The 18,537-nt window shown below is 38.0% G+C and overlaps 2 protein-coding genes across 5 annotated transcripts in view; both read left to right on the top strand.

Moving 5' to 3' along the window:
* The first annotated feature begins 1,353 nt into the window (after window positions 1-1,353).
* ap3s1 (adaptor related protein complex 3 subunit sigma 1) lies at window positions 1,354-10,250 on the top strand. Of its 2 annotated transcripts, XM_020593871.1 has the most exons (7): window positions 1,354-1,682; window positions 3,614-3,705; window positions 4,529-4,640; window positions 4,745-4,816; window positions 5,200-5,307; window positions 6,705-6,746; window positions 9,443-9,521. In XM_020593871.1, the coding sequence occupies exons 1-6, from the start codon at window positions 1,614-1,616 to the stop codon at window positions 6,738-6,740; spliced, it is 489 nt and encodes a 162-aa protein (XP_020449527.1). In that variant the 5' UTR covers window positions 1,354-1,613; the 3' UTR covers window positions 6,741-6,746; window positions 9,443-9,521. The 2 variants fall into 2 exon arrangements, with proteins under 2 accessions (XP_020449527.1, XP_020449526.1); XM_020593870.1 differs by lacking the exon at window positions 6,705-6,746 and having other exon boundaries at window positions 1,355-1,682; window positions 9,443-10,250.
* Window positions 10,251-10,972: 722 nt separating this feature from the next.
* Window positions 10,973-18,537, top strand: part of commd10 (COMM domain containing 10) — a 50,172-nt gene continuing 42,607 nt past the window's right edge. Inside the window, exons 1-6 of one of the 3 annotated variants that reach the window (XM_020593933.1) lie at window positions 10,973-11,283; window positions 12,954-13,044; window positions 14,386-14,496; window positions 15,089-15,244; window positions 17,307-17,417; window positions 17,605-18,198. In XM_020593933.1, coding sequence (XP_020449589.1) covers window positions 11,255-11,283; window positions 12,954-13,044; window positions 14,386-14,496; window positions 15,089-15,244; window positions 17,307-17,417; window positions 17,605-17,796 — 690 coding nt within the window. In that variant the 5' untranslated portion in view covers window positions 10,973-11,254 and the 3' untranslated portion in view covers window positions 17,797-18,198. Of the gene's footprint in view, window positions 11,284-12,953; window positions 13,045-14,385; window positions 14,497-15,088; window positions 15,245-17,306; window positions 17,418-17,604; window positions 18,199-18,537 lie in introns of those variants that run through there. The other 2 variants (XM_020593935.1, XM_020593934.1) reach the window with 2 other exon arrangements.

Below are 18,537 nucleotides of genomic sequence, written 5' to 3'. Positions count from 1 at the left end.
ATTAAGGAATACTGTAGATGCACAAATTAGTAATCTGTAGTCTTAATGAGAACTTATTAGACAGTGAAAAATTAGTCAAAGAAGTTAAACTGATTATTAACAAAATATGTAGAAGTAGAAAAATGAAAGGGAAGCTAGAAAATACTTGCCCATAATTTGACGATAGATTATGTGATAAAGATACACTGATCTTGTGGATGTGAAAATGACTTGATTAATTATAATTATTCAATTACATGAATATGTCCCCTATTGAAATTAAATAAATAAGTGCAGATGGCCCATTGTCAGCAATATAAGTAGATCTCACTGACCAATGTATCCATCTACTCCTGGGACTAAAGACTAAACTATAACTGTGTTCTGTATCTATCTGAAATGTGGAGTCTCACAACATAGTACAAGTTCACTCCTCAACCTAAACAGGAGGCAAACTGAGTAAATGTTTTGATGTACCACCTGACAGCACATGAATGCATGTAGAAGTAAAAAACAACTCCGTGAAATGTTAAATTAGACACAGACAGACTAGTCAGGCTGATGGTAAGAAGCTCCTCTTCATGTTTTCCTCCACATCTTCTTAATGGGATGTTTTTGGAGCTGGTTATCACAGTCCAGCTTTCACAACTAAATCACTTATCAATCTCATAAAAGCAGTGCAATTCGGTGATGCATGTGTTGGCCTTTAATACAGGAAATTTTTTGGAGTGCTCCAGCATGTGTCATTGTCTAAAAAAGCCTGCTTTGGCTGAGGACGATATTCAGACTTTCATGTTTGCTGACAACATAAAAAGCAGATAATGTTCTTTGTATTAGAGGAGATGCCAAGTTATCCTCTGAGCTGCCACATCATCAAAACCAGACGCACTCTGGATCCACCTTGTGGCTGAAACTTAAACTGTCTTTTCCCAGCCAATGTTGTACCAGTGATCACTGGTACAACACTATAAGTGGAAAATAAATAAATAAAAGTAAATAAATAATTAAACGAGTTAACTGGTTGTATAGCTTCACTAAAAGAAAAAAGATTATGTGACATTTATGTGGCTGGAAAAAAGGCCAAGGTTACATGTGCTAATCATTCAGTCTGTGTGCCAACAAAATCACATTTCATATCACCATCCAGAAATTTCCAAGCATTGTAAATGTAAAATAAAATCAAGATTATGCTACAGTGTAAACTGCTGATATCCCCTCAAAAAAAGTGTTAATTTTAATTGTTTTAGTATATGTTTTGTTTTATCTGCTCATGCTAAAAACAAAATAATGATAAGGATGGGGTTTACGCCACCGTGTGGATGACCCGGGTATTACTTTATTCATTTTTACAGGTGGTCCCTGCGCGGACGAGAGAGTTTGGACCATCGCGGCTGCTGTAGCTGCAGGAGGAGGAGAGCATGACTGGTCCTTCGACGTGGAATATTTCCGCAAAGCGATGATGGAGGTGTAGCAGCAGAGTGGGAATCAACACTATCGCCTTTTCACTCGTAAACCGAGCCGGGATTTAGCCCTGAATCCCAGTCGGATCTGGGTTCACGGGAGTTGACGGACAACAGTCTTTTCATAGACTGATCCCTTTCTGTTCCCCCGCGTCCCTCTTTTCAGCTACAATCATGATAAAAGCCATTTTAATATTCAACAACCATGGGAAACCAAGGCTTTCTAAATTCTACGAGCATTATGTGAGTAATATGATTGTGTTTCTTGTTGTTTCTGTCCATATTTTTACGGTTTATTTAGGTTTGTTTGTATGGTTGATAGGCTAAGATGAAGAATCGGAACTCTCAAGCCGTGGCTGTTAAGATAATTAGTTTCATCATGCAATCTTTAGAGGACATAATATTAATGCAAACTGACTGAACGAGAAGGCGTGAGTACTTTACAACCGCTCCGTGGTGTCTCAAACTGATCCCGGTGTATAAGGTGTCGGTGTGAACCACGCCGTCCTTTTCTCATATGAATAATTGAACGTGTGCAAGCCGAAGCGAGGCTGTCACACGCCTACCCAGCCTGTATGAACTGGACTGTTCCCAGTTTTAGCTCTCGTCAAATCCAACTGTAGCGATGAACACGGCGAGCAGGCAGTGAGTTCGCAGTGTTTGTGTCACATGACTTCCGTAAGGCCCTTGTGATTGACTCGTGCTCACTCCCAGTATTTCCACACAAACGGTCCAGTTAGCTTTATTGTCATTCATTTCGAGTGGCATTGCTCGCTTTAGGCCCAAAACTACTGTGTCAGAAAACCCCCAGGTTTGACAGATTATATATTATCCTCTGCTGCACAAGCTGTGTTGGCTTGCTTTATTAATTGGATTTATTTGTCAAGGTTGCCTGCCTTCTCCTGTCTCCAGTGGCATAGACAGTGCCCTGACCCAGTCAACTAAATTAATGAAATCTCTACTATATTAACTGATTAGTCAATTGACTGGAAACTATTTGTATGAACACTTTGTTTTCAAATTGGAGGCACTGGCTTCTCAAATGTGAAGATTAGTTGGTTTCCCTTGTGCTGTATGAAGTAAAATTAATACCTCTGCAGGGCTACAACTAACAGTTACATTCATTATCAATTAATCTAATCAATTGCTCTATAGAGTGTCAGAAAACTATCCACTGATATATCCCAGAGCCCAAGAGACAAAAATATTTAGATTACTATTTAGTACCGCAACTAGCTGTTGTTTTCATTATCAATGATTTTGATTATTATTTTGTTCATTAAATGTTCAGTCTATAAAAGACCATGATGGTCTTCAAATGTCTTGTGTGTCCCAGCTGTATAAAACCCAGATGTACAGTTTCATATGATATAAAACAGAGAAAACCTGATGGTTTGCTGTTTGTCTGTGTTTTCTCTTTTCTCACTGATCAAGATATCCAAGAAAAAAAAAAAGATTAACCAGTAATGAAGGTAGAACTCCCCAGTATCCAACATACTCTGTGTTGGATAATGTCTTCATTGAGATAGACATGGATGCATTTGTATTTCAGGAGGATGAATCGAAACTGATCGGATTATAAGCAGGCTATGTGTATGTAGACACCATCTGTTATATTAAAAGCTGAGGTGTCGGCTCTCTGGCTGGCAGGATGTAATATTTCACACTTACTAGCTGTGAACACAGGCATTTGCGTTCAGTTTATTTAAGTAGTTTGCTGTTAAGTTTGGACTTTAGTTTGGCATTTGGGGTTGTGCGAACAATATAATAGCTGCACATCACAAGACTTTTGCCATGATTTTGATTGTCGAGGTTTGACTGAAAACCTCAGACTCTCTTAATTGAGTGCAAACATGTCCAGAGGGTATTTAAAGTTTTTAGCAGAAGTTCATCTATTAGATGAGTCTTCCTTTGGTTTAGCTTGGACAACGAAAGCGCTACCTCTGTTGCCTGCACTATTGTATGTTTACATAAGACAGTGGTTAATATATAAGTCCTGCTCTCCCACTCACAACCGAGAAAGCGAACAGTGAGGGGGAACTGTTAATTTATCTGCCAACTCTCCAGTGAAATGGCTCATTGGAAGCACTTACTGTACAGTAAGTGCACAAGCTACACCTTCTCTACCATCTCTTCTTTGTTTAACAGCCTTTGTTTCCTCGTTCATCTTGCAGACTGAAGACACAGAGCAACAGATCATCAGAGAAACCTTCCACCTGGTCTCCAAAAGAGATGAGAATGTCTGTAATTTTCTGGAAGGTGGCATGTAAGTTATGAGGTGCATTAGCAAGTGGCTGTGTCTAAATGCTAATGAACACCAGGTTTTAACATAGTGGAAGTAAATTATTAGATCGTTGACTCTGATGCAGTGTCACAGGAATCCATTTCACACTATAAAGAAAAGCTCAGAGGGCTTTATGAATGACAGCTGATAGTAGCAGGGTTAGTTTGAAGTTCATTTATCATTCATGAATGGGGAACAAGGTGTCGTTTTACTTTAGAAAACACCATTTGTACTGGCTTGAGTGCTTTTCTCTTCTATGCCTGCTCTAAATTCTGTAACACTAAAGCCAAATGGTTATAAAAAATATTATATATGAACTTGAATCAACAACCAGGGTTTACAAACTGTTTCAAGATCTCTTAATTCACAATAATTTACAACCAATTACACATGACTGGGGGGATTAGAGCATTTCCTGTGGCTTAAGTTACTTGTGTCTGTTTAACACACTCACTGAAGTCTTTTCTAACCCATTCTCAGATTGGTTACTGGGTTAGATGTACTGTCCTCTCTGTCTTTTTGTGTTACTTTATCTTATATCTGTACACGTGTTGCCTCATGGCTGAAAACATCCTGTTGTTTCTCCAGCTGTTTCATTCTTCTCTGTGTCAGGGCACGTTTACGGCATGTTAATCATGGTCAGGGTAGAGTGCAGTTTTCTCTCTGTGTGTAAACGCCTTTTGAATTAAACCTTTTGGATTTTGGTCTTATAGAAATGTTAAGGATTCAGTGATTGATCTCATTGTTTCAGGTGTTTGCATATGGGGAATATATGAACTGTACTGCTTGTTCCCTCTTGTGTCAGGCTGATCGGAGGATCAGACTACAAGCTGATCTACAGACACTACGCCACATTGTACTTTGTATTTTGTGTGGATTCCTCAGAGAGTGAACTAGGAATTTTAGACTTAATCCAGGTAAAAGTATCTATTTCCTTATTTGACAGCATACTGTGTGCAGCCTCCTTGAGCTGTATTTCTGTTGCATTCTGTTTTATGAATGTAGTTCCTTCCACTTTTAGGTATTTGTGGAAACACTGGACAAATGCTTTGAGAATGTCTGTGAGCTCGACTTAATTTTCCATGTAGACAAGGTAGGAAGTACTTTGGAATATGCTTGCCTTTATGTGATGCAATATATTTGTATTACTGCTTGATTAACTGCAAAAATGCTTATTTAGCATTTACAGTATATACAATTTATGAGATTTCTAACACACTATAAAGTTGTAAGCAGATGTAAGGTTATTAATGTATTTCTCAACAACCTGTGAACACCTGTAAATGGAAACTGGTGTACAAACGCATAATGAATGTTAGTATAGTAAAGCACAGTAGTAATAATATAAAATGTCTTCTACTCTACATTAATAAACACTTAAAAATGTCCTTATAGGCACTTAAAGCTACATTACAACTACATTATAGTGTGTTATAAACCATTTACTAAACTCAATTCACTGTCTTTTTTTCTCAGGTCCACAACATTCTGGCAGAGATGGTAATGGGCGGGATGGTTCTGGAGACCAACATGAATGAAATCATCATGCAGGTGGATGCTCAGAACAAGATGGAGAAGTCCGAGGTAAGCCTGATCCTGACTGTCCACTGTATGCATAAATTGATTCTGCCTCCATACTCTGAGGTATTGTGTACAGTATGCAGGCATGTGTGTATGCTGCACCCCGCATGCTTCTCTCCAGTGACCCTGTGGATGCTCCCTACCTACTCTTGAGTGTTTGTGCTCTTTTTTAAATTTTTTTTTATGGCCTCTCCTCTTGCTGCTGCACTGCTCTCAACGCAGATCAAGACTCGACATATTCTCTCCTGTATCCGTCAATATAAAATACAGTATCACAGTCATCACTTTTGTCACTACTATGCAGACTTAACTGTATCATTGTCAAGTGCATTTCCAGAATCTGTGACCAGTGAATCTCCCATATCACCTAAATTTCACATAAAGTAAAGAAAGTGGGTTGGTTTTAGCCTGTTTTTATGTTTAAAATAGAGAATGTGAGTTTTTTTACACTGTCCATGTTCAAGTAGCTGCTTTCCAAATGTGCTTTGTAACATCTATATGCTGTGTCCTTGTGTAGATATTTTCTCTATGCAAGGACATTGCTTTGTTTTCCATGCAGCTTCTGCTAGCAGATAAACATTCATTTACTTTTAGAAAGTCAGACAGACACCCAGAGACAATTGTATGAAATCATTTCTGTTTTGCACAATGTGTATTTTAGCTGTTAATAGTCTTAAACCTAACTGCACTAATGATTTGGCTGAGGTCATGTTTGTGGGGAGCCATTTTTATTTTTGCCCTGAGAAGCAAAGTCAAAAAGTTTAACAAATGTGTTGTATTTTGTTGCATACATGACAAAGTAAATGGTTACACTGTCAGGTTTTTAACTGGCTGGAAACATTTGTGTGATCTAACTTTAAAATTCGAAAAGTTTTAATGTTAACAAAGTTCACCTTTTCTAATACTCTGAGCTACGTTGTGTGATTTTAACCAGACAGAATCCTTGTTCCTGTCCAATTGATGTTCTGTAAGCAGAGTCTTTTACTGTTCTACGGTCACCAGGGCTGCTCCGTCTCCTCCCTCTTGGACCTAACCTAGACCACAGCACATGCACACTAATTCAAAATGACAGTCCATTTATAGGGCTGTGTCTGGGGAACAAGAAAGACCTGTTCTACGTCCAAACTGGCATGGATTCATAAAGTGGCATTCGTATTTCTTCACTAAAGTGATACTTCTCTATATTTTATTCTCACTTCTACCCAGTAGCTTTTGGAATAGAAATAATTATGGGACTGGCTTAAGATTGCTTTTGTGCTTTCAGATGTGGTCTATGATAGGTCCTATCACTTTTTTTCTGTGGAGATAAACTGTAATTACTTTAATCTGCTTTAACATTCCGCCTTCCCTCTTTTTTCCTGACCCTGTCTAGTTCTTTCCATTCTTTTCTCTCTTTACAGACGTTTATCTTTCAGTCTACCAGGCAGGACAGGTAGACACAGGTACTGCTAAATTTACAACCAAGTGCTGTAACCTTAACTGAAGTTTACTCCCCCTCAGCCTCTCCATGCGGCCCACCATTTAATATTAAACTGACCTCACTAACATATTCAAGGAATCTTTCATGGCAGACCCAAAAATGTTGCCATTTCTCTCCTAAACTACTTAAACTCGATGTTCGTGGGTGGTCATAATAATAGAAACACCTGACAGTATAATGCAGTTCAGTATAACTGCTTGTGATCATTGTAATGAGGCTTTGTTGTTGTGAATAGAGGCAGTGATTCAGCTCTATGAGCTATGGTTTGAGTCTGTAGCTTGTGGTGGTGCACTATATGTGCTGTAGTTTAAAGAAATGCAACTCTAACAGGTGAGACTGGCTACAGGTACTTTTGTATCTCTTGCTCTCGTTTTTTTTAAATTTTTGAATATTCTTAAACTGGCTCGAATGTTTGTTTTTTTTTGTTTGTTTTTTTAACTTTCTGGGTTTTCCATCACAGCTTCAAAACACATTTTAAACAAAAAAGTTAATTATTTTATCAGATTTGTCTTTTAAGTGTGAGATTTTTTTTATGATCTAAAATGTGAAGTGTGTTAAAGGACAAAATTTAGAGAAGTACTTTCATTCGCTGTCTTGCCGAGAGTTTGTTGAAAAGATTGATCCCACTCATGTCTGTACGATAAATATATAACTGGAGTGAGCATCTGATTAGCGTAACTTAGAATAAAGACTGGAAACGGGGTAAAAACATCGAGCCTGGCTCTGTTAAACAAATGTACCAAACAGTATCTAAAGCTCGTTAAAAACAGACTTAATCTCATGTTTGTAACTTGTATGAAAGCCAAAGTATAACTGCAACAGTAGTGGGTTTTGTGCTTGATTATACCGTATATTGTCCAACGAAGAGCTCAGAAAATTACTAGCCCCAGTCAAGAAATAGTCTGGCCCCCTTAAGGCTGGGAATTGTTGTTTTTATGGTTTAGATATTTGTTTAGATCAATCAGCTAGATACAATAGGTACAGTATTTAGTGAGCTTTAGGGATCATTAAACTTCATACTTTCAAGTATTTATGCTAAGACAAGCTAACCGGCTGCTGGCTCAAGCTGCATATTTACAGTTTAGACATGAGTCTTATTGATCTTCTCATCTAACTGTTGTAACGTTGAACTGTTTGCTTTAGGTCTCCTCCTGTAAACAATGTATAGCTTGTCCTAAACCATCAGTGAACCCTGTGAAACCTTTTTGCCAGAGACTAAGTACTGTTTGAGCTCTCTTTTAAAACTTAACACTTTACATAGACCAGAGAATCAAACCATAGTTGGATGTTACACAGCTGGTGTTACTATTTCTGTACATTACACACCCAGTATGTCAGTAAAAAGCCCATTATAATGGGTTACACGGTAGGTTTCCAAGCAACCCGATGTGAGCTAAAAAATATCTCAAGCCTGACTCCTGAATACTGAGCCCATGTGCTGGTTCAGCATTCCTCTCTGTTACCACCACGGTCATTGTTCCATCTAACACAAGTCTCCTTGGTTCTCGGCAGAGGGAGGAATACCCATAAGACAAACGGTCCACTGAAATAACCTTGGTGAAAATAAGTGGACCAGATAAATCTGCATTCCAGACGTACTTTGTGTCATATCACTAAATGATTTATGAGGCTATTTATTTGAATGTGTTCCTTAGTGAGGCAATGAATGTTCTGGTCTGTTTTGGTCATTTTTGGGTCTGCCTGCTAAAGATTCAATCTGGGGATCTCTAACTGCAGTGATTCTCAAATGTTTGCTCACATTTGAGATGATAATGTAAACTCATTCACTCTCCACAAATGTGTTTAATTGTTCTAAAAGGCAGACTTAGCTTGATACTTTTCTTAAAAATGCCAAATTGCTCTTAAACGGTTTCACATTGAGACTCATTGTGTTAGAGTGACGTGTCTTTTTTGTCCTTGAGAATAGATCTCCCATCGTGGTTTACAACCTCCTCATGTCACTGTAGTTAACACTATAGATGAGTAAATATTACAGTATTCTCATTCACAAATATATATTTAGATAGCAAAATGTTAGCTGCAGTCATGTGTACTCTTTCCAGAAGTAATCTAACCCACTAGAGGTACAGTATCACATGTATTTTTATGGCTGAAGCTTCTCTTATGTTTACATGTTTTTTTTTTATTATTTGATGCACACATTCTATAAATATCTATCTATCCAAACATCATTTTGTCTTCATATCCAAATCCATTTTTTTCTGCTGTTCCCAATTCTCTCCCTGCATTTTTACTCTATTGGTCCTCAAGAGTCCGGTGGGCAATGCTTCCTTTTGTCCATTTGATGAATGTTCAGTACTGCTCAGTACATCAAACTTAGTGAATGGTCTAGTATGCTCTCACACTTGATTCATAATTGGCTCTGGTTGTGATGTAAATCATTATAGAACCAAATAATGCATGTGCATATGAAGCTATGAAGGCATCTGAATGTACATTTGCACATGTTGTCTGTCCTAGTTAGTGCTTTTGCATTTTGTCAGCACTTGACTGTTTCTTGTCTAGTACTCGCAGTGTGTGTGTCCAGTGTTCACTGTTCAATGTGTGTCATGTATAGTATGTTTTTGGATTTACTGATTTGTATCTTATCAAACCTCCCTGTGTGTGTTTTGTATGTGTCTGTGTGTGTGTGTACAGGCCGGTATTGCAGGAGCCCCTGCTCGTGCTGTATCAGCTGTAAAGAACATGAACCTCCCGGAAATGCCCAGAAACATCAACATTGGTGACATCAGCATAAAAGTGCCAAATTTACCCTCCTTCAAATAGTGGCAGTGATATACTTGAGCCTGCAGATGTTAGCTAATGTTCACCGTGATGCAATCTGTTTACCAAAACCTCAAATTACTGAAGTATATCAAAACTATACATCTTGAAGGTTCTGTTTGAGTTGACACTTCTGGTTCTGGTGTTCTTTCTTTGTTTTTCCTAATAAAGAAAATGATGTTTTACATGTTTGTTTTCTGTTGGAAGGAAAAATGAAGTATTTATTTATCAGTGGTACATTCCTTCCTTCGCTGGAGGTCGGCCCTTGACATTCAGCCGCTATGGTACAGATCTGTGTCCGGTTAGAACTGAAATAATTTCACTTACTCAGGCATTTACTTGAAAGAGAAAGTGTTGACAGGTAGTCAGGTTTTATTTGTTAAGTTATTCCAGGCTAGAGAGGTCAGTCACTGAAGGAAAGTAAATGGAATCATTTCAAATATCAAATTGGAGCAGATATGATACAGTATTTAAAGTTATATCTTGGTTGTAAAATCTGTGCAAACAATACAAATATTATTCTCTTGCAGATATGTTGTCTGAGAGAAATAATGATATAAATGCTGAAATTAGTTTTTCTTTTTTGTATGCAAAATTCTTTTTTTAATGATTTGTCATTAAATACTCTTAATTTTAATCTGTGCATGATGTCTTTTTCCAGCATAATAAATGTTAAAACTCAGCCTGTGTGTTTGTTTTATTTCATTACTGTTGTTATATTGAAAATATGTTTGGTATAGTACATTAGACAAAATGTTCTTACTGTAGGTGCAGCATCTAATTGCCTTGTACTTGGAGATGTTCCACATAAAACATCTTGTTTAACGATACTGCATGTGGCAGGTAAGGCTACTGCAGGTAATCATTGTAGGTGGTATAGTAAATTGTACAACTTAGCTAAAGGACCCTTTATAAAGCATTTATAAGATTTAAATGATATTTATCTTTGCACTAGCTAGGCTAGTATAGCCAGTAAAATGCAGTATTCTCCTTGTTAAAAACTAATTCAAGCTAACGTCTTTATAATTAAAGGGATTTTCTGGCGCGTATTTTATTTCCCTCTTAACGGTTATTTTTAAAGATTGGCAGAAAGGATGCAAGGACCAAAACAGATGCACATGTGTTGCTGGTTAGACAAGGAGTAGATGTCACCATCCTTTTTATTTTTTCATTCTTTTTGAACACGTGATTTAGTTGTGTGGAATGTATGAAGTAGTCTAAAAAACACTTCTATCAATTTTATGATTTCAATGTATTTAAAGGGCAAAGTCAATACCCCTTTCCAAGGAATATTTTCTACAACACCATCTCAGTTTAGAAGCTTCTGCTTTTGGGCATTTCTTGCATGGTTTGTCCAAAAGCTTTTTCCGTAGTGACTGTTGTACTAAATACTTTTAGACAGTCATTTTGCACCATTTCAACGCAAACTACGTCTTAAAGAAATCCGTTGTACGGTCACACTTGCGGGAGAGTAAAATTTTTATTGATACTAATACATCAGCGAAATATGTTAACTTCGTTTTATTGCAGTTGATTGAGTTTTCTTCTCCAGCCTGCGCATTTCTGACGCAGCTTTGATTATCACTTGAGCTGTCTTGTGACCACAGGAAGGAGGAATTAAAGCGGTGTGATGCTGTTGCTGCAGCTACTTCTTAATTTTTTATTTGCAAAAAGCAATAGACAACAATGACCTCTATTATAAGAGAAACACAGAGGTGAGCATCGTTTTTTTTCTCAATTCAGAGACAGAATCCGACCATTAGCTAACGTTAAGCTACCTGTATCTAATTCAGAGACACGAAGGCATCCTATATGTGATTTAATGCTCAAATGGACATTAGCTAACAAACCTGGAAATGACCTATATCACTGCTGTCATGATTAAAGTCTTTATCAAGTTTCGTTCTCAATTTTGGGGCATACATTTTACTTAAGCAGCCCTCCCATTTTCTTCTAATTCGCTTTAAACAATGGACAGGAGATGAGTAGTTATACTTCAGCTGCTCAAGCTTTACTAATTATTCAGTTAGTCGCAGATTCATCAATGTAATCTTCCAGCTCACACAAAAGCCACCCTTCTCCAGCCACTGCTTTCTAGTTTGTCTGTGTTCTCTTTATCAGTATACCTTTCAGTATGTCTTTGCTCTTTTCCAGTTTTGTTTGAGTCTGCCACATTCTCACCTTGTTTATGGACTCTGGTTAGTTCCCCTCCCCCTCCATGTTAGTTGTCTTATAGTGCCTGTTTGCAGTTTCTGTGTTCTGCTTTATGGTTCTTTACCTTTGTTGCTTTATTGTTGGTGGCCTCAGGTTTGAGCTGGACTCCATTTGTGCATTATTATGTTACCTTGACTTGGAGTCTAGTTCTGTTTAGGTTGGATCAGCATTTTTCTTACCTTCTCTAAATCCTAGTTTGTTCATTCAGTTGTTGTGTGGGGTCTGCATTTGGGTCCCCAAGGTTCAATTTCAAGTGTTCTGTTTATTAGTAGTGTTACATACAAATAGGTGACAAGTTTAAGGAAAACCCAACATGGTGTCTTAGCTGGGTGTTGGGCCGCTAGAACGGCTTCAATGCTCCTTGGCGTTGATTCTTTTAAGTCTCTGGACTCTACTGGAGGGGTAAACCCCATTTTTCCAAAAGTTATTCCCTCATTTGGTGTCTAGATGGTGGTGAAGACTCTGCCTAGCATGTCTCTCTAGAATCTCCTACAGGTTTTTAGCTGGGTTGAAATCTGGAGACTGAAGGTTATAGCATATGATTCGCATCATTTTCATACTCATGAAGCTGTTCAGTGACCCCCTTGTGCTCTATGGACAGGGGTGTTGTCCTCTTGGAAGAGACCAGTCATGTGTTCAGGTTTTGCCTTCAAGTTGTCACCTGCCTGTAGGTGTTTACCGTCTTTCAGTCATTATGCAAAAATGAGAGAAGAAAACGTGTCGGAGGCACAAACTGGACCTAAAATGCACTGTTCTTTAATGCTAGTTGTAAGCCCAGTTCTACTTAAGTGTTTGTAGTAGCACCCCTTGATTTGAGTGACGTTTCAAATACTTTCTTTTGCGTGTCTTAACCTTGTGGGGTTTAATGCACATACAGTTAGTCCTTATAGGCACTTAAAGCTGTGTGTGTATAGCATATTTTGCAGGATGTTTGTCATAAACTCGATACAGCTTTATTCATGCACATCTTTAGGTTTTTGTGGACTTTACAGTACTCGTGCTCCTGTTTGCCCTGTGTAGTCTATTGCAAGTGATAAGCACATTTTGCTGCATGTTATTGCTTTATTTCTAGTGTGTAGTTTTGAAATATGACATCATACTTAACAAACTAAAGATTTTAGTGCTTTTTACACTGCTCTCATTAAGACTCTCAATTCTTCTTTCCAAACAGCATAAAAGAAGCCGTGACTCACATCAACACGATTGATGTGATCAAGTTCTCCAGACTGATCTCTCGCATCATACAAAAGCTTCATCTGAAGGTGCAGAGACTTCACAGTGTTATCCCTGCCAAAGACAAGAGGCTTTTGAGGCTTCTGCAGCAAAGCTCCAGTGCCAGACAGAGCAGTGCATGCATAATGACTTTTACTGGTGTTGGAGAATTAATAATAAATCAGTAAGACTTGGCTCTCATGAGTGTGTGCACAGGCCCGGCCCAGTTGATCATGTCTTAGTTGGCTGTCAGAAGGTGCCAGCCATTCACTGCAAAAATAATTTGTCTAATTCTTTTTCTTTCTTTTTTTTTGGTCCTGTTAAGAGAACATAATTCACCTTTTGTTTAATACTAGACGAGTAATTTAGACATGTTTAAAGCTAGGAAAGCACAGGTTTAGGAGTAGTCTGTTTTCCCTAGGGATTCTACAGGTTTGAAGGGAACTGAATTCACTTTCTTCAAATGTGTTAGACTTAGTGAAGTCTAACATTTTCTCTTGCCTGCTCTGGGCAGTAATGTTAATGTTTTAAATGATAGGCTGTCGGATGTCACCATAAACTGGTGTTTCAGTGGATTGGGCTGCAGGTGATTGCTCACTCGGTACCATGAGAACTCTAGCAAACACTGTCACTATTGCTAGGAAGCTCAACTCATGATGTATAATTATTAGCAAAAATGTGTGTGAGCTAGAATGAATATTCATTTAACAGTTTAATCCGTCCTTTTTCTGCAGCCTATAGGAGCTTGTTGTGTTAATATACTGAATAAGGAATTTGTTGTGCTGCTGGGAAGTAAATGTAAAATGTGATAATTTAAAAAACTGGAAGATTCATTAAATCTGACACCCTCCTGAATCAGCAAAATCTAGCTAGAATATGCAAGTCTGTGTCACAGCAAGTTTTGCTTTACTGTATTAATGTCTCTTTCAAAATATTTTTGTAATGTTTTAATAGAAGCTGTATGACCTTGTTTAGGGTAGGGTAAGGCTTTATTGATCCCACAATGGGGGAATTCCAGTGCTCCAGCAGCATTAGAGAGCAAACAAAACACCACAAGAACAACAAAACACCATAGGGACTTTGGAGAATTAAAGTGATTTGCTTCTGATTTTTGTTGATAGAACCTTAAAGTTTTATCAAAATTCTTGATTTCAAAGCACATTGTATTTTCATTCTTTTTATGCTGCAAGTTATTAAACTTGTATGTTGCTTGTGAATACAAATGCAGGCTCTTACTTGTGAAACTCCCTTAATTGCGTTAGTTGTGTTATATGTCAGATTAAATTGAATTTGAATGGTTCTCCATATGTTGACACATTTGTCTTATTTTGCAGTTCTTGAAATTGATTTCTTCAAGGATTAACCTAGTAAATGTAAGTTTTTCTTTACAGGGTGAGCGGACATTCAGTGAAGAGGAGGAACAGAAACTTCAGGCTGCCCTCTCTTTGGATAAACAGGCTCTCAGTCTAGTCCTGGAAACATCAGCTTTCATACTAGAGCAGGTGAGGGGTATCTGACACCATTGTTGTTTATGACAACATTTGCTATGTTGTGCAAAATGCTTAATCAAGCATATTCAGTGATTTTAAGGGGCCAGCATTGTGTTAGATGTAATGGTCATTCATAACTAAGGCACTGAAGATTCTTTCAGTGGGTAATAAGGCGACTTTTACCTACTCAGGAATGTTTCAATGCAGGCAGAGACCTCTTCATTTCACTTGCTATACTAAATGACCATGCAATGTCACTATCTACAGTAGCTGCTCCAAGAACAATTAATAAAAGATTCTCCTAGGAGTTTGACAACAAAAGATGCAGTATACAAGTGTGCGCATCACCTTGCCTGCTCTGTCATTTAAATTGTAGAAATTCTAAGGACAGGTTTGCAATAACTATGTAATGGAATCTAAGAGCCTTGTGTCTGTAGCTGTTGTGCCTGTCAGTGTGGGTCATATTGTGAGGCAGTTTCTCCAGCAGGTGTCACTGTTGTATGAGTATTTTGATGAATGCCGGGTGTAAACTGGAATAGGAAAAGGGGTGCTATAAAGCATAGCTAATGTGTTTGTTATAGTGTACCTTGTATCTCCTCTGTAGGCAGTGTATCACAACGTGAAGCCGGCCTCTCTGCAGCAACAGCTGGAGGCTGTTCATCTAAACCCAGACAAGGCTGAGGTTTTCTCCCAGATCTGGGCCACCGCTGGCCCCGAGCTGGTGGAGAAGCTAAAGCACAATATCTTTGCCCCAAGGAAGGTAAAGCTCAGAAACAAGTTTATACATTTATTTTGTTGCTTGTTACATCAGACTGTTTAGTGCCAACTCTGAGCTTCATCTACAATTATCATGACTTTTTTTTTTAAACTCAAGTGTAACATTAATCCACTGAAGACTTAAAAGAACATGTTTCATACTATTTAATCCTCTTGAATTAAGCCCTGGTTAATGAGTTTATGCTAAATTGAAAATTGGCATTCTTCACCATTTTAAGAGACCTGTTTGAATTCATTAGTTATTTCACAGGCCACGTAAGTTGTCAATTTTAAAACCTGTTCCTATCTAACTTAATTAAGCAGTGATACTTCAGTGTTTCTCTCAACGTCAGTGGAATTAAGATCTAACACAAATGACCAGCATGTACAGATCAGCCACATTACAGTGGAGTTGCTGTCATACACGTGCACCTCTCACCTGCCTATGCCTCACAAGTTACAGCAGAAGGCTATAACAGGTATTGATCCTTAGGACAGCCTCTGCTGCTGCTTTGACATTCGGCAGTTGTCAAGTTACACAACAGACTGGACATAAGTCACCTGTATAGTTTCCTTAACCACTTTTTCATCACCCATTGTCCTCTTGGTGGCACTGTCAATTAAACATGTAGGTGCTGATCAAACTGGGGTGAACTATGGAGAGAAATTAGTAAACAGAAAATAAATTGCCAGTTATTTTGATCATTTATTAAGCATGGCTTTAGAAAAAGTAAGCATGCCAAACCTTTATTTCAGCTTCTCAAATGGGAGAAGTAATCTTTTGTCATACTGTACATAATTAACTGAATATTAAAAAGTGTTTGGGTTTTGGACTCATTGGACAAAACATCTTCAAATGTTGTCAGTTTGGACTGTGGGAAATCTCTTCCAGTGCATTTTATAGATGACTCCCCAATCAGCAGCTTAAACAGTAATGAGTAAATGTGAGTTGCAGCTGTTTGTCAGTATTGGTCACAACTGTATCAATTCTTAAATTTGTTCACAAAAGAATTTCCTGTTCACAAATACAATTCTACTTCAGCAAGTGTCAGTTTTCTACTTGTATAAGTATTTGCAGTATAAAGTTTGTTCATTCAGCATTTGCTTTTGAAATGCTTACTGTATATAAAGACAGGACGTTCCAGTTGGTCTTGAAGTAGGTCATTGCCAGTTACTTGATTGGCCAGGAAAGTTGCTGTTGACAGAGAACTAAGACTTCATCTGCATTAAATAGTGACGATTACTTTTCCTTAAAAAAAAAAAAAGTTACCAGCCATGGATGAAGCAGCAAATATACAAATAATTTAGACTGGAGATGATGTACATTAAGTTGCTGTACTATTTTGTCATTTTATGTATTACATAATATGCTTATTTGAGTCAGTTACTGTATTCATGAATTTCTTGGAGTGGATTAATTTGCATATGCTCAAAGTAAAATGTGCCACATCAAAGTGATGTTTGTTCATGTTAATGTAGATGCTGTCCAGTTGAGAATAATGTGGCCCAGCCTTTCCACACCTCACACCTGTGCGCAGACACTGTGGAAGCATCCAGACCCAATAAGTCACACATGGTTTATTATTATGGCCTCTCTCTGCATCATAAAACACTTAACTGCCCTGCCTCAACTCAGTGCTGCTAATCTGTCACACTGCTCAACATGACTGATGAGGTATCTCTCAGTAAATCAGCCAGGCAGGTGGAGAATTGCTAAGACGTGTGAGGAGGCACCGCAAGGTTTCTGCCTGACCTTAGTGTCAAATAGGCTTTTTCTTTTCCCCCTCCAAAGTCATTAAGTTGTAACTTATCAGGTAATGTTTGGCCATTATAACATTTGGCGGTTCCAGGCTGTCGGATGTGAGTTTTTTTTGTTTTTTTTTTTTTAGTAAATTGAATACTTTGCTCATCTAGGATGAATTAAGTAAAATATGGACTTTTGTAGTAACATGCTAAATATGTGATAGTGTAAAGTTGACTTTTTGTGACTGTTCATAAGGAGGAAAAAGGGACTCATCTTGGCATTTTCATAGTGTATTCTCATAGGCTTCATTGGTGTGTTTCAGCTAGAGTATGTCGGCTGGCAATTGACCCTGCTGATGGCCCAGTCTAGCCAAGCCAGACTGAAATCTCCCAGTGCTGTCCTTCAACTGGGGCTACGCAATGAAGACTCTGAGGTATGAACACACACAGACAGCATGCATATGGGTTTTTTTTTTTTTTTTGTGGCTATGCTTCATTTGTACCTTCACTGATCTATTACAAACTCCCTACTAAAAAAAAAAACATTCCTATTATCCAGTGTAATCTGAGAGCTTCTTTATAAGAAGCACCTCTGATCTGTCCTGCTTTCTTTGCTGATAGACAGTAATCCCCCCGGTGTGTGTCTTGACCCAGAGGCAGACCTGCATCTGGCTCCAGAGTAACTGTAGTGTGAAGACCAGTGATCAGGGAGCTTGTTATCTGAACTCTCCAGGGTGTGCCTGTTCTCTTGAGAGGCTCACTGTAGCTAGAATTACAGGATATGCATTTATTGGAGCATCATATTGCAACTGACATTCAGCTGTGTCCATTTATGCACAGCATCCAGGCTTGTTTAGTGATTAAAATTTAAGCTAGATGTCTGTCTTATTGAAGTCATTAGTGATGATTAGTTATGGTTTATATTGTTAATCCTCTCTTTACATATAGATATTAGTGTCAATTTAAAATGCAATACACATAATTGTGATGCAGCTGGTTAATGAGGCCTAGCCCTGAATAATTACCGTACATTTACAAAGGAACATGATGCAAATATGGATTTTCCACTTTAGCATTTTTCTGTTTCTGTTCATTTGCATTCAGTGGGGTTTGTTTGGATCCCAATTAGTTGATATTCTTTTTATATACTCTATTAGACAAGACCTCACAAGCCTTCCTCATTCATCTCTCACACCACTGTGAGAAGACTTGCTCTGTATCAAAAGCCAGTTTCTTTTACACATTAAACGATTTTCAATCTTTGAAGTTTGGCTCAAAATATTTTATCTAGATTAATCTTTTCATTCTTCTGGCAACCTCTTGACAATTTAGTGGGATCAGATTAAGCAAGTGATGTTGATGTTCTGACAAATTTGGAACTTATTCTGCATTTTGTAAAAGTTGGTGTGAATGCTGAAAATTTGACTTGACTAGTTTCTTTTAAGCCACTTTTGGTCACAAAATGGTGGGCTTAATTATCTGCCAAGCTCGACAGTATTGTTCCAACTGACTAGTCGTGTTTTTTTTTTTTTTTATAACCCACCTGCCTTTTCT

This window comes from Monopterus albus, unplaced genomic scaffold, assembly GCF_001952655.1.
Source record: "Monopterus albus unplaced genomic scaffold, M_albus_1.0 scaffold20.1, whole genome shotgun sequence".
In the NCBI taxonomy this organism is placed as follows: domain Eukaryota; kingdom Metazoa; phylum Chordata; class Actinopteri; order Synbranchiformes; family Synbranchidae; genus Monopterus; species Monopterus albus.
This window is presented reverse-complemented; position numbering and strand designations above follow the sequence as displayed.

Bases quoted from the DNA above. Each gene is read 5' to 3' on its own strand.
- ap3s1 (XM_020593870.1), top strand. From the start codon at position 1,614: ATGATAAAAGCCATTTTAATATTCAACAACCATGGGAAACCAAGGCTT. The intron at 3,706-4,528 runs GTAAGTTATGAG...CTCTTGTGTCAG, and splicing joins AATTTTCTGGAAGGTGGCAT to GCTGATCGGAGGATCAGACT. The intron at 4,641-4,744 runs GTAAAAGTATCT...TTCCACTTTTAG, and splicing joins GAATTTTAGACTTAATCCAG to GTATTTGTGGAAACACTGGA.